Source organism: Schistocerca americana, chromosome X (genome assembly GCF_021461395.2).
Source record: "Schistocerca americana isolate TAMUIC-IGC-003095 chromosome X, iqSchAmer2.1, whole genome shotgun sequence".
Taxonomy (NCBI): Eukaryota; Metazoa; Arthropoda; class Insecta; order Orthoptera; family Acrididae; genus Schistocerca; species Schistocerca americana.
This window is the reverse complement of record NC_060130.1, coordinates 957727408-957743101: the sequence shown is the minus strand read 5'-3', so window position 1 is coordinate 957743101 and position 15694 is coordinate 957727408. Positions and strand designations below refer to the sequence as shown.

At 41.0% G+C, this 15694-nt stretch overlaps 1 protein-coding gene across 1 annotated transcript in view; it reads right to left on the bottom strand.

The window, feature by feature from the left end:
- Nucleotides 1-224: 224 nt before the first annotated feature.
- LOC124555269 (ATP-dependent helicase brm-like) overlaps nt 225-15694 on the bottom strand; it is a 188619-nt gene continuing 173149 nt past the window's right edge. The window contains exon 23 of the mRNA XM_047129138.1: nt 225-402. Within this exon, the coding sequence (XP_046985094.1) occupies nt 329-402 (74 nt within the window). The 3' untranslated portion in view covers nt 225-328. The remainder of the gene's footprint in view (nt 403-15694) is intronic.

Here is a 15694-nt window from a genome sequence, read left to right as displayed (position 1 = left end):
AACTGTACGAATCTGATCTTTTCTCAATTTTCACAATACTTTCACTCAGTCTGGGCAATAGCAGAAAAAATTTGTTGAGATCAGACAAAATACCTGTTTGAAATTCACATTTTGCTCATAATATGAAAATGAACATGCCTGTGCTCAATTATTTAAACTGTTTCACCTATTCAGCATTTTTCTAACTGATAAACATAAAATAAAAAAGTGCTGTAAGTCTTTATTTGCTCATTTTTCCTTTGTATCTTCTTCCTTATTTCAAAAGCTCCTTCCTGTTTAGCGTCAATAAGCTTTTTCATGGATGTCTTGAAATCACAATTTCAGCGGCTTAATTTATGCTGTTTCCAAGCCCTTTCAACTTTATACGGAGTTTCACGGTTTCTTCCTCAGGCTGGACAACAACTGCAAATAAACAGATACACCAAAATTATTATAGAGTACTGCTAAGTATCTGAATATTTATGTGCATTAGAAGAGCAAAATCTTTCCAATATGGTTGGTAACTCTAAAGAACTACATTTCTCACTGACTACAAACCAAAGGATTCAGTATAAACAAGAAATTCAATGTTCAGGTAAATAAATTTTGTAAGTGATAACTGTCAATGTATTATGTGCTTATTACGATGCGTGAAAGTTCTAGGGAGACTATAAGACTGAGTACTGAAAGATTTAAGCACTAGGATTCAGGTACTAATGTTAGTAAAATGCTTTAAACAAACTCTAGCTACTACCCAGGCAGATCTATTCTACTCTGCAGACACAGTTCTGTTTTGCTACACATTAATTTCTGTATTTCTACAAGGATGGGTAGCATAACTGGCATAAAAATAGTATGGTTACACAATCAAAAGAGAAATGTTGAAACCACGGAAGACAGCTGCTCTGGAGTGCCAACAATGGACACACAAGGTGCAGATTCATCTTTGTTAAATGGGTTCCAAATTTTTCATATACCATATAATTTATTCCTTTCTTCTTTTCTGCATATGCTACTTGAACAATATTCCATTAATAAAAAGTAATTCCCTCTGCAGCCCTCATACTAAAACCACGTATGATTTAGACTATTTGCATATCGCAACATGCTTCTACAATCACTAAAAACATTTCTTATATTAAGCGTAGAAAATTGACTCTGACATAACTAACCACTCAGTAAATGTTGAGCTTTCATTCCCTTCACAAATTCAACATACATAATATTCACTGTTCTCTACATGCGAACCATACACAAGGATTTTTATTATTTCTTTTATAAGCTTCAAACAAGACTGACTTATTTTCAGGTTACCTGTGTGCTCAGTAGGTTAATTTTTTATTTTCTTGCATGTTTGTGTGCTTTAGTGAGCATAGTCAAGCATTTTAATAACTCTGTAGTGGAGAGTTCCCCAGTCATTAGAAAGGATAGGAACTGTGATTGCTGTTTTCAGATGCAGGCTGAATTGGTGACCCTTCACTCACATCTCCAAAAGGTACAGGCTTTGGTCACACAGCATGGGGTTGTTGCCAATGGGCACCATCATGGAGGACTGGACACTGGGCATCTGAGGGACATCCAGCACATCCTCTGTGTTCAGTCCACTACTATTGTTTTCACAGCTACTGCCTAGGCAGAGGTTGACCCCTCACCAGTAGTTGCGTGGGAGGTCATCTCAAGGCTTAGCAGACAGTGAAAGACTTTCTGGGAGGCCAATCGGAAGGCTTCCCCAGTTCGTCTGACTAACACGTTTAAGGTGCTATCTGTGGCTGATAATGATCCTGAGCCAGATGCAGTCACTTATCCCATTTTAGTGGAACCCTATCTGCCTGCAAGATCCAAGCAGTCACAGAGGGTGAGATTATTGGTAGTTGGGAGCTCCAATGTTAGGTGCATAATGGGGGCTCCTAGGCTCACAGCTGCCAAGAAGGGGAAGACGTCTAGTGTGTACTCTGCGAGCATACCAGGGGCGGTCACCCCAGATGCGGAACCAGTCCTTTCAGACGCCATGAAGAGCACAGGGTGGAGACAACTGCAGGTGATGGCTCATGTTGGAACTAATGACATGCGCCACTTTTGATCGAAAGAGATTCTCTCTGGTTTTGTGCGCGGCTAGCTGAATTGGTAAAGACTGAGAGTCTTGCTTGCAAAATGAAGGCAGTGCTCAGCACCTGAAACACTGTCAACAGGACCTATTGCATACCTTTGGTAAAGAGTCGAGAGGAGGGTTTGAATCAGAGGCCTAGACAGTTCTTTGACAATGTAGGCTGCAGATTCGTTGACTTGCGCAACAGAGTAGAGGTCTTGCTTAATACGTCAGGGGTTCACTACACACAGGAGACAGCTGAATGGGTAGCAGGGGCTGTGTGGAATGGACTGTGCTGTTTTCTAGGTTAGAAGGTCTTGGGGAAAGAACAAGGGTTTCAGTCTCCAAGGGTGCAGGGCAAACACAAGACAATGGTTGACCCAGGAACCATATGCATTATGCCAGTAACATATTGCAGCTGTGTTGGGAATGAACCAGAGTTCCCACTGCTAATAGAAAGCACTGAAACTCAAATCACTATAGGTACTGAAAGCTGGATAAAAGCTGGAGATAAGTTCAGAAAATTTTTATGCAAAGGACCTAACAGTGTTTAGAAAGGATAGATTACAGTGGGTGGCAGCATGTTTGTTGCTGTTAAAGGTAGTTTACCTTGCATTAAGACTGAAATAGGTAACTGTGGGTCAGTATGGATAGATATTATACTTGATAACCAAAATAAAATAATGAGTGGTTCCTTATACTGACCTCCAAGACTCAGATAATACAGTTGCTGAACAGTTCACACAAGACTTGACTGCCATTTGAGTAAGTACTCCACTCACACAATTATACTTGGTGATAACTTCAATCAACTCTCAATAAGTCAGTGAAACTGAATGTTTAAAGTCAGTGGTAGACATAAAACACTGCCCGAAATCATACTAAATGCTTTTTCTCAGAATTATTTTGAACAATTAGTTCAGGAGCCCACTCGAATTGTAAATGATTGCATAAACATACTTGACCTCTTAGCAACAAATAATTCCAAGCAAATAGGGAGCATTACAATGGATATCCAGAGATTAGTGACCACAAGGTCGTTGTTAGGAGACTGAATAGTATAAAACACAAACCATCAAAAACAAACACAAAATATATCTATTTCAAGAAGCAGATAAAAATTCACTTGATGCCTTCCTAAGAGAGAGCCTCCACTCCTAACTGTCTAAGTGTAGACCAGATGTGGCTTAAATTCAAAGAAATAGTATTGACTGGAATGGAAAGATTTATACCCAATAAATTAATAAGATATGGAACTGATCCTCCAATGGTACACACAAAATAGGGCAGAACACTGTTGCAGAAGCAACGGAAAAAGCATTCCCAAATTAATAGAACCTCTCTAATATCGTGTAGGACCCTGCGAGCACACAGAAGTGCCGTAACACAAAATGACATGACATGGACTCCACTAATGTGTGAAGTAGTGCTGGAGGGAATTGACACCATGAATCCTGCAGGGCAGTCCATAAATCCGTAAGAGTACGAGGGGGTGGAGACGTCTTCTGAACAGCATGTTGCAAGGCATCCTAGATATGTGCAATAATGTTCATGGCTGGGGAGTATGGTGGCCATCGGAAGTGTTTAAATCCAGAAGTGTGTTCCTGGAGCCAATCTGTAGCAATTCTGGACGTGTGGGGAGTTGCATTGTCCTGCTGGAATTGCCCAAGCCGGTAGCACTGCACAATGGCCATGAATGAATGCAGGTGCTAAGACAAGATGCTTACATACATGTCAGCTGTTGCAGTCTTATCTAGATGTATTAGGGGTCCCATATCACTCCAGCTGCAGACACCCCACACCATTACAGAGCATCCACCAGCTTGAACAGCCCCCTGCTGACATGAAGTGTCCATGGATTCATAAGGGTGTCTCCATACCTGTACACGTCTATCCGCTTGATACAACTTGAAACAAGACTCGTCTGTCCGGGCAACATGTTTCCAGTCATCAACAGTCCAGTGTCGACATTGATGGGCCCAGGCGAGGTGTAAAGGTTTGTGTCATGCAGTCATGAAGGTTACACGAATGGGCCTTCGGCTCCAAAAGCCCATATCTACAATGTTTTGTTGAGTGGTTTGCATGCTGACACTCATTGATGGCCCAGCATTGAAATATGTAGCAGTTTGTGGCAGGGATGTACTTCTGTCACGTTGAACAATTCTCTTCAGTTGTTGTTGGTCCTGTTCTTGAAGGATCTTTTTCCAGCCACATGGATGTCAGAGAATTGATGTTTTACCTGATTCCTGATATTCATAGTACACTCGTGAAATGGTTGTATGGGAAAATCCCATGTCATCGCTACCTCAGAAATGCTGTGTCCCATCGCTTGTGGGCCAACTACAACACCACACCCAAACTCACTTAAATCTTGATAACCTACCATTGAAGCAGCAGTAACTGATCTAATAACTGCGCCAGACACTTGCTGTCTTACATAGGCGTTGCCAACAGCAGTGCCATATTCTGCTTGTTTATGTATCTATGTATTTGAATACGCATACCTATACCAGTTTCTTTGGCACTTCAGTTTAATTTCCACAACAAAACTGCCTCATAATCTGGCAGAAAATCCAGAGAGAGTCTTCTTGTACGTGAAGTACACCAGCAGCAAGAAACGATCAGTAACTTCACTGTACGATAGTGCTGATAATGTTACCTATGACAGTGGCCTTAAAACAGAGTTACTAAATATGGCTTTGTGAAACTCATTCAATAAAGAAGATTAAGTAAACATTCCAGACCTCAAATCAAGAACACTTGCTGCCAACATGAGTAACTTCGAAGTAGGTATTCTCAATGTAGCAAATGAGCTTAAATCAGTTAATAAAGCCAAAACCTCCAGTCCTGACTGTATACCAATTAGATTCCCTTCAGAGTACACTAATATAATAGCTTCACGGGACACACCAATACTCAAGACAGGAAGGAGAAGTAATCCACTGAATTACAGACTTATCACTGACATTAATTTACAGTAGGAGTTTGGAACATATACTGTATCTGAACATTATGAATTACCTCGAGGAAAATGATTGGTTAACACCAAGTTAGAATGGATTCAGAAAATAGCCTTCTTATGAAACACAACTACATCTTTATTCTCATTAAGTAATGAGTGGTATTGATATGGGATCTCAAACTGATCCCGTATTTCTACCTTTCCAGAAGGCTATTGATACTGTTTCTCACAAGCAGCTTCTAATCAAATTGGGTGTCTATGCAGACTGGATTCATGATTTACTGTCAAAACTGTCACAGTTTGTAGTACTTGATGGAGAAAGTTATCAAGTAAAACAGAAGTGTTACAGGCCATCTGCTGTTTCTAACCTATAGTAATATTTAGGAGACAATCTGAGCAACTACCTTAGATTGTCTGCAGATGATGATTGTCATTTACTGTCTTGTAAAGTCATCAGATGAAAAAAACCAATTTCAAAATTATTTAGTCACGATACCTGTAGGGTGCAAAAAGTGGCAATTGACCCTAAATAATGAGCAGTGCGAGGTCATCCACACTAGTACTAAAATAAATCTGTTATTACAGTTCAGTGACACAATAAATCACATAAATGTACAGGCTGTTAATTCAACTAAATGCCTAGGATTTACAATTATGAACAACGTAACCTCTTCACATCCCATGTATTGTTTACAACACATGGAACTGGTACTTTTGTCTGTGTACAGAGCCAACATAATTCCAAAGATACTCGTGCCAATATACTGCTAATGATCTGCCACAGCAAGTTTCAGTTCTCTGTGTGGTCAAATAGTGAAGCCAGCTACTGATTATATAACATCCCCAGTGGATGAACTGCACTTTGTCGAGGTTCTGTAAGTGTGTACTTTTGTTCATTTCCTCACATCGTAACTACCTTGAACTGAAGTTATTTTATAGTGAACAGACTGTTAATGGTATATTCTTTGTAGCATTAAGCTAGCACTTCCCAATCTTTCTTTTGCACAATTCTTACGTGTGTGTCATATGACACAGTTGATTCGTACCTTGTAAAAACGTTTGTTCATTTACAAATATTCAGCAGCAATTCCTATCAGTTTTGGCTCATTGTACTATTGTTGAGTGATAAGAATAAATAATAATAACATTAACAGTAACATAACAATGGCTCTATTGAGGGGAAAAATAAGGAAACATTTTTCCTTAGTGTCGGAAGATGGGATACTTCATGAGCTGGAGAAGCCATTCAACTGATGGAAATCTATCAAAATTTGATGAAATGTCAAGCGGCGATGAGGGTGATGACACGTTTGTCCCACCTGCTGACACAAAATCTGTAGTTTTGTCATCTGATGATGACTCAAACATGATGGATCCACAATTACTTCTGCCACGATAATGAAGTAATCTTTCTTGGTGCTAAATAGATGTGTTTGAGCCATTGCCACCAGCTCATGCTCTTGAAGGAGCAGTTTGGGAAGGAAAAGATGATCAATTACACCAGTAATTCATAAAATATATCACAACACAGATATCTGAACTGATCTCTACAGGTGCATGTCATTCTCAATGGAGTTAAGTCTTCCGAGATATGAGTGATTGCAGGTGTGCCGCAGGGGAGTGTCGTAGGACCGTTGCTATTCACAATATATATAAATGACCTTGTGGATAACATCAGAAGTTCACTGAGGCTTTTTGCGGATGATGCTGTAGTATATTGAGAGGTTGTAACAATGGAAAATTGTACTGAAAAGCAGGAGGATCTGCAACGAATTGATGCATGGTGCAGGGAATGGCAGTTGAATCTCAATGTGGACAAGTGTAATGTGCTGTGAATACATAGAACGAAAGATCCTTTATCATTTAGCTACAATTTAGCAGGTCAGCAACTGGAAGCAGTTAATTCCATAAATTATCTGGGAGTAGGCATTAGGAGTGATTTAAAATGGAATGACCACATAAAATTAATCATTGGTAAAGCACGTGCCAGACAGATTCATTGGAAGAATCCTAAGGAAATGCAGTGCGAAAACAAAAGAAGTAGGTTACAGTACACTTGTTTGCCCACTGCTTGAATACTGCTCACCGGTGTGGGATCCATACCAACGGAGAGCAGCGCACTTTGTTACAGGACCATTCAGTAATCGCGGAAGCGTTACAGAGATGACAGATAAACTCCAGTGGAAGACTCTGCAGGAGAGACGCACAGTAGCTCGGTACGGGCTTTTGTTGAAGTTTCGAGAACATACCTTCCTGTTTCCTGAAGAAGGGCAGCAGCCTTTTCAGTAGTTGCAGTGGCAACAGTCTGGACGATTGACTGATCTGACCTTGTAACACTAACCTCAACGGCCTTGCTGTGCTGGTACTGCGAACGGCTGAAAGCAAGGGGAAACTACAGCCATCATTTTTCCTGAGGGCATGCAGCTTTACTGTATGGTTAAATGATGATGGCATCTTCTTGGGTAAAATATTCCGGAGGTAAAATAGTCCCCCATTCGGATCTTCGGGCAGGGACTACTCAAGAGAACGTCGTTATCAGGAGAAAGAAAACTGACGTTCTACAGATCGAGTGTGGAATGTCAGATCCCTTAATCGGGCAGGCAGGTTAGAAAATTTAAAAAGGGAAATGGATAGGTTAAAGTTAGATATAGTGGGAATTAGTGAAGTTCGGTGGCAGGAGGTACAAGACTTTTGGTCAGGTGAATACAGGGTTATAAATACAAAGTCAAGTAGGGGTAATGCAGGAGTAGGTTTAATAATGAATAAAAAAATAGGAGTGCGGGTAAGCTACTACAAACAGCATAGTGAACGCATTATTGTGTCCAAGATAGACACGAAGCCCACACCTACTACAGTATTACAAGTTTATATGCCAACTAGCTCTGCAGATGAAGAAGAAATTGATGAAATGTATGATGAGATAAAAGAAATTATTCAGGTAGTGAAGGGAGACGAAAATTTAATAGTCATGGGTGACTGGAATTCGAGGGTAGGAAAAGGGAGAGAAGGAAACATAGTAGGTGAATACGGATTGGGGGTAAGAAATGAAAGAGGAAGCCATCTGGTAGAATTTTGCACAGAGCATAACTTAATCATAGCTAACACTTGGTTCAATAATCATAAAAGAAGGTTGTATGCATGGAAGAATCCTGGGGATACTAGAAGGTATCAGATAGATTATATAATGGTAAGACAGAGATTCAGGAACCAGGTTTTAAATTGTAAGTCATTTCCAGGGGTAGCTGTGGACTCTGACCACAATCTATTGGTTATGAACTGTAGATTGAAACTAAAGAAACTGCAAAAACGTGGGAATTTAAGGAGATGGGACCTGGATAAACTGACTAAACCAGAGGTTGTACAGAGTTTCAGGAAGAGCATAAGGGAACAATTGACAGGAATGGGGGAAAGAAACACAGTACAAGAAGAATGGGTAGCTCTGAGGGATGAAGTAGTGAAGGCAGCAGAGGATCAAGTAGGTAAAAAGATAAGGGCTAGTAGAAATCCTTGGGTAACAGAAGATATATTGAATTTAATTGATGAAGGGAGAAAATATAAAAATGCAGTAAATGAAGCAGGAAAAAAGGAATACAAACATCTCAAAAATGATATCGACAGGAAGTGCAAAATGGCTAAGCAGGGATAGCTAGAGGAAAAATGTAAGGATGCAGACGCTTATCTCACTAGGAGTAAGATAGATACTGCCTACTACAGGAAAACTGAAGAGACCTTTGGAGAAAAGAGAGCCACTTGTATGAATATCAAGAGCTCAGACGGAAACCCAGTTCTAAACAAAGAAGGGAAAGCAGAAAGGGGGAAGGAGTATATAGAGGGTCTATACAAGGACGATGTACTTGAGGACAATATTATGGAAATGGAAGAGGATGTAGATGAAGATGAAATGGGAGATACAATACTGCGTGAAGAGTTTGACAGAGCACTGAAAGACTTGAGTCGAAACAAGGCCCTGGGAGTAGACAACATTCCATTAGAACTACTGACGGCCTTGGGAGAGCCAGTCCTGACAAAACTCTACCATCTGGTGAGCAAGACATATGAGACATGTGAAATACCGTCAGACTTCAAGAATAATATAATAATTCCAATCCCAAAGAAAGCATGTTGACAGAGGTGAAAATTACCGAACTATCAGTTTAATAAGTCACAGCTGCAAAATACTAACGCAGATTCTTTACAGACGAATGGAAAAACTAGTAGAAGCCAACTTCGGGGAAGATCAGTTTGGATTCTGTAGAAATATTGGAACACGTGAGGCAATACTGACCTTACGACTTATCTTAGAAGAAAGATTAAGGAAAGGCAAACCTACATCAATGACAATGTTGACTGGAATACTCTCTTTCAAATTCTAAAGGTGGCAGGGGTAAAATAGAGGGAGTGAAAGGCTATTTACAATTTGTACAGAAACCACAAGGCAGTTATAAGAGTCGAGGGGTATGAAAGGAAAGCGGTGGTTGGGAAGGGAGTGGGACAGGGTTGTAGTCTCTCCCCGATGTTATTCAATCTGTGTATTGAGCAAGCAGTAAAGGAAACAAAAGGAAAATTCGGAGTAGGTGTTAAAATCCATGGAGAAGAAATAAAAACTTTGAGGTTCGCCGATGACATTGTAATTCTGTCAGAGACAGCAAAGGCCTTAGAAAAGCAGTTGAACGGAATGGACAGTGTCTTGAAGGGAGGATATAAGATGAACATCAACAAAAGCAAAACGTGGATAATGGAATGTAGTCAAATTAAGTCAGGTGATGTTGAGGGTATTAGATTAGGAAATGAGACACTTAAAGTAGTAAAGGAGTTTTGCTATTTGGGGAGCAAAATAACTGATGATGGTCGAAGTAGAGAGGATATAAAATGTAGAATGGCAATGGCAAGAAAAGCGTTTCTGAAGAAGAGAAATTTGTTAACATCGAGTATTCATTTAAGTGTCAGGAAGTCGTTTCTGAAAGTATTTGTATGGAGTGTAGCCATGTATGGAAGTGAAACATGGACGATAAATAGTTTGGACAAGAAGAGAATAGAAGCTTTCGAAATGTGGTGCTACAGAAGACTGCTGAAGATTAGATGGGTAGATCACATAACTAATGAGGAGGTATTGAACAGGATTGGGGACAAGAGAAGTTTGTGGCACAACTTGACTAGAAGAAGCGATCAGTTGGTAGGACATGTTCTGAGGCATCAAGGGATCACCAATTTAGTATTGCAGGGCAGTGTGGAGGGTAAAAATCGTAGAGGGAGACCAAGAGATGAATGCACTAAGCAGAGTCGGAAGGATGTAGCCTCTTTAGTACATTATATTCTGCACAGAAATTAGAGTCATCTTAGATTTAAAAATCTAGTCAATTCCCGTGCTTCATTTCTGACTGTATCACTATTAGGCATAAGAATAATACGAATATAAACATGACATGATTTGTGTATTCTTCCGGGTTTGCTGTGCTCTCGCTCTAGTTTCGTAGTTTATTAGGCAGACAGGATTTAAATGAGACAGCAGCAAACACGAAAGAATACATGGCAAAATGTTTATATTCGTATTATCCTTATGGCGAAGAGAATACTGCATGTGATTCACAATTCATAAAAGTTCCTAGTAGCAATTATCTCTTCTCACAGGTAGGAAAAAATTCAGGACGTAAAGTTTCCCATATTGACAAACACTCCAGTCTTGCCAGTCGGATTTTCATAGTACATTGAAATGCTGCTAGAAGATGAACAATACGAAATTTCTATTTACTTCGTTGGATATTGTATGAAAGTGCAGTGGTCGAAACTCGGGGCGGAGAAAAAAGCTCGTTTTCTACTTTTTTTTAAAATTTATTTACTGACGAAGAGGTTTTGGCGCCAGTATTTATCTTTGTGCCTGCAAGACATGCCTGTTGTAGAGCTACATATATTGGATGGCAGAAGTTAGTTGTGGCGGCACCTACCAACATTTTTCAGAACTTCCGCTGACTTTGCACTCGATTCTAAGCTGCAGGCGGTTTTTTGGATTACAAAAACCGGAAAAAAAGTGCGGCTTAGATTCGAGTAAATACGGTATATATGGGAACCACCAGTGTAACAGTTGTAAACTGTCGTCTCTGTGTTGGGAAAGTACCAGAGCTCCGTGCACTAATAGACAGTACTGATGCTCAAATCGTTATAGGCACTGAATGCTGGCTAAAGCTGGGGTTAAATCCAGCTGAAACTTTTGTGAAGAAACTAATGGTGTGCCAAAAGGATAGGCTAAACAGTGGCGCATTGGTTGCTGTTAGAAGTAGTTTACCTCGTAGCAAAATTGAAGCACTTAATATGGGCAGAGATCATTCTTGGCCACCGGAATAAAATAATAATTGGACCCTGTTACTGACTTCCCAACTCAGATGATATAAATGCTGAAAGTTTCAAAGAAAACTTCAGTTTAATTTCAAAGACATACCCAACTCATACAATTATAGTTTGTGGTGACTTTAATTTACCCTCAATATATTGTCAACAATACATGTTTAAATCCACAGTACATGTAAAACATCACCCGAAATTGTACTAAATGCATTCTCCGAAAATTATTTTGAGCAATTCGTTCATGAGCTTACATGAATAGTAAACGGTTGTGAAAACACACTTTACCTCTTAGCAACATATAATCTTGAGCTAATAACGAGCATCAAAATGGATATAGGGATTGAGAACTTTTAACATTGCACCGCATCAGCAATTGTAAATAATTTAATGATTATAAAGAATATGCTTTGATTGCGAATATTGTATTTGCAATCGACGTGGATTCTTTATAATCATTAGATATAGAGATTAATGAACACAGGGTTATCATCATGAGACTGAATATTGTAACTCCCAAATCCTCCAAAACGAAACGAAAAATATACCTATCCAAATAGCAGATAAAAATTCACCACTCCTTCCAAATTAACAATGTAAGTGTAGACCAAATGGGGCTCGAATTCAGAGAAATAGTATTGACAGCAATTGAGAGATTTACACCAAATAAATTAACAAACAACCGAGCTGATCCCCTTGGTAGACAAAATGGGTCAGAACACTGTTGCAGGAACAAAGAAAAAAGCATGCCAAATTTAAATGAATGCAAAATCTCCAAGATTGGCCAGAAGCTCGAAATTTAGCACTGACATCAATGGGAGATGCTAATAATACTTTCAACAATGAAGCTTTTTCTCAAAACTTGGCAGAAAATTCAAAGAGATTCTGGTCATGTGTAAAGTACGCTAGTGGAAAGACACAATCACTGCCTTCTATGCATGCTAGTAATGGAAATACACTCCTGGAAATGGAAAAAAGAACACATTGACACCGGTGTGTCAGACCCACCATACTTGCTCCGGACACTGCGAGAGGGCTGTACAAGCAATGATCACACGCACGGCACAGCGGACACACCAGGAACCGCGGTGTTGGCCGTCGAATGGCGCTAGCTGCGCAGCATTTGTGCACTGCCGCCGTCAGTGTCAGCCAGTTTGCCGTGGCATACGGAGCTCCATCGCAGTCTTTAACACTGGTAGCATGCCGCGACAGCGTGGACGTGAACCGTATGTGCAGTTGACGGACTTTGAGCGAGGGCGTATAGTGGGCATGCAGGAGGCCGGGTGGACGTACCGCCGAATTGCTCAACACGTGGGGCGTGAGGTCTCCACAGTACATCGATGTTGTCGCCAGTGGTCGGCGGAAGGTGCACGTGCCCGTCGACCTGGGACCGGACCGCAGCGACGCACGGATGCACGCCAAGACCGTAGGATCCTACGCAGTGCCGTAGGGGACTGCACCGCCACTTCCCAGCAAATTAGGGACACTGTTGCTCCTGGGGTATCGGCGAGGACCATTCGCAACCATCTCCATGAAGCTGGGCTACATCCCGCACACCGTTAGGCCGTCTTCCGCTCACGCCCCAACATCGTGCAGCCCGCCTCCAGTGGTGTCGCGACAGGCGTGAATGGAGGGACGAATGGAGACGTGTCCTCTTCAGCGATGAGAGTCGCTTCTGCCTTGGTGCCAATGATGGTCGTATGCATGTTTGGCGCCGTGCAGGTGAGCGCCACAATCAGGACTGCATACGACCGAGGCACACAGGGCCAACACCCGGCATCATGGTGTGGGGAGCGATCTCCTACACTGGCCGTACACCACTGGTGATCGTCGAGGGGACACTGAATAGTGCACGGTACATCCAAACCGTCATCGAACCCATCGTTCTACCATTCCTAGACCGGCAAGGGAACTTGCTGTTCCAACAGGACAATGCACGTCTGCATGTATCCCGTGCCACCAAACGTGCTCTAGAAGGTGTAAGTCAACTACCCTGGCCAGCAAGATCTCCGGATCTGTCCCCCATTGAGCATGTTTGGGACTGGATGAAGCGTCATCTCACACGGTCTGCACGTCCAGCACGAACGCTGGTCCAACTGAGGCGCCAGGTGGAAATGGCATGGCAAGCCGTTCCACAGGACTACATCCAGCATCTCTACGATCGTCTCCATGGGAGAATAGCAGCCTGCATTGCTGCGAAAGGTGGATATACACTGTACTAGTGCCGACATTGTGCATGCTCTGTTGCCTGTGTCTATGTGCCTGTGGTTCTGTCAGTGTGATCATGTGATGTATCTGACCACAGGAATGTGTCAATAAAGTTTCCCCTTCCTGGGACAATGAATTCACGGTGTTCTTATTTCAATTTCCAGGAGTGTACTATCAACGACAGTGCTGTGAAAGCAGAGTTACTAAACACAGCCCTCTGAAATTTCTTCACCAAAGAAGATGAAATAAATATTCCAGTATTTGAACCAAGAACAGCTGCCACCATGAGTAACTTAGAAGTAGATATCCTTGGAGTAGTGCAACAACTTAATCACTTAATACAAGCAAGTATTCTGGTCCAGACTGTATACCAATTAGATTCCTTTCAGAGTATGCTGATGCAATAGCTCCATACTTAACAATCATACACAACTGGTCGCTCGATGAAAGAGCCATACCCAAAGACTGGAAAGTTGCACAGGTCACACCAATACTCAAGAAAGGTAGTAGGAGTGATCAATTAAGTTACAGGCCTGTATTATTAACATCGATATGCAGCAGGATTTTGGAACATATAGTTTGTCTGAACATTATGCATTACCTTTAAGAAAATGGTCTATTGTCACACAGTCAACACAGACTTAGAAAACATCATTCTTGTAAAACACAACTTGCTCTCTACACACATCAAGTGTTAAGTGCTATTGACAAGGGATTTCAAATTGATTCCGTAGATTTCCAAAAGGCTTCTGACACTGTACCACACAAGTGGCTTTTAGTGAAATTGCGTGCTTATGGAATATCGTCTCAGTTATGTGACTGGATCTGTGATTTCCTGTCAGAAAGGTCAAAGTTCATAGTAATTGGAAAGTCATTGTGTAAAACAAAACTGATTCGTGGCATCCCCCAAGGTACTGTTATAAGCCCTCTGCAGTTCCTTATGAACATAAATGATTTAGGAGACAATCTGAACAGCCGCCTTAGGTTGTTTGCAGATGATGTAGTCATTTATTACCTAGTAAACTCATCATAAGATCAAAATAAATTGCAAAATGATTTAGAAAAGATATCTGAATGGTGCAAAAATTGGCAATTGACCGTAAATAATGAAAAGTGCAAGGTAATCGACATGAGTGCTAAAAGGAATGCATTAAACTTTGGTTACATGATAAATCAGTCTTAATCTTAAGGCCAAAATGGCTCTGAGCACTATGGGACTGAACATCTGAGGTCATTAGTCCCCTAGAAATAGAACTACTTAAACTTAACTAGCATAAGGACATCACACACATCCATGCCCGAGGCAGGATTCGAACCTGCGACAGTAGCAGCAGTGCGGTTCCGGACCGAATCTTAAGGCCATACATTCAGCTAAGTACCTAGGAATTACAATTACGGACAATTTAAATTGGAAAGAACACACAGAAAATTGTTTGGACAACGCAAACCAGACACTGCACTTTATTGGCGTAACACTTAGAGAATGTCAGATCTATTAAAGAGACTGCCTACACCATGCTTGTTCGTCCTCTTTTGGAGTACTGCTGCATGGTCTTGGATCCTTACTGGATAGGATTAACAGAGTACATCAAGAAAGTTCAAAGAGCAGCAGCACATTTTGTATTATCACAAAACAGGGGGGGGAGAGTGTCACAGACATGATACAGGAGCTGGGATGGACACCACTAAAACGAAGGCGTTTTACATTGCACTGCAATCTCAATCACCAAATTTCTCCTCCGAATGTGAAAGTATTTTGCTGATGACGACCTACATAGGGAGAAACCATCACCGTAATAAAATTTGTGAAATCAGAGCTCACACGGGAAGATATAGGTGTTTATTTTTTTCTGCCTGGGCACTATTCGAGAGTGGAATAATGGAGAATTATTGTGAATGTAGTTCAATGAGCCCTTTGCCAGGCATATAAGTGTAATTTTCAAAGTATCCATGTAGCTGTACATGTATATGTAGACATGTACTTGGCTAAGTTCATGAAAATGTTCAGAAGCAAGCACACAACATATACATACAAGGGTAGTCCTGTAAGTACCCAGCCTGACCGAGAGATAGCAGTCGCTGTTGAAAAATATCTCTAGATTAGAAAGTATACAATCTATGAA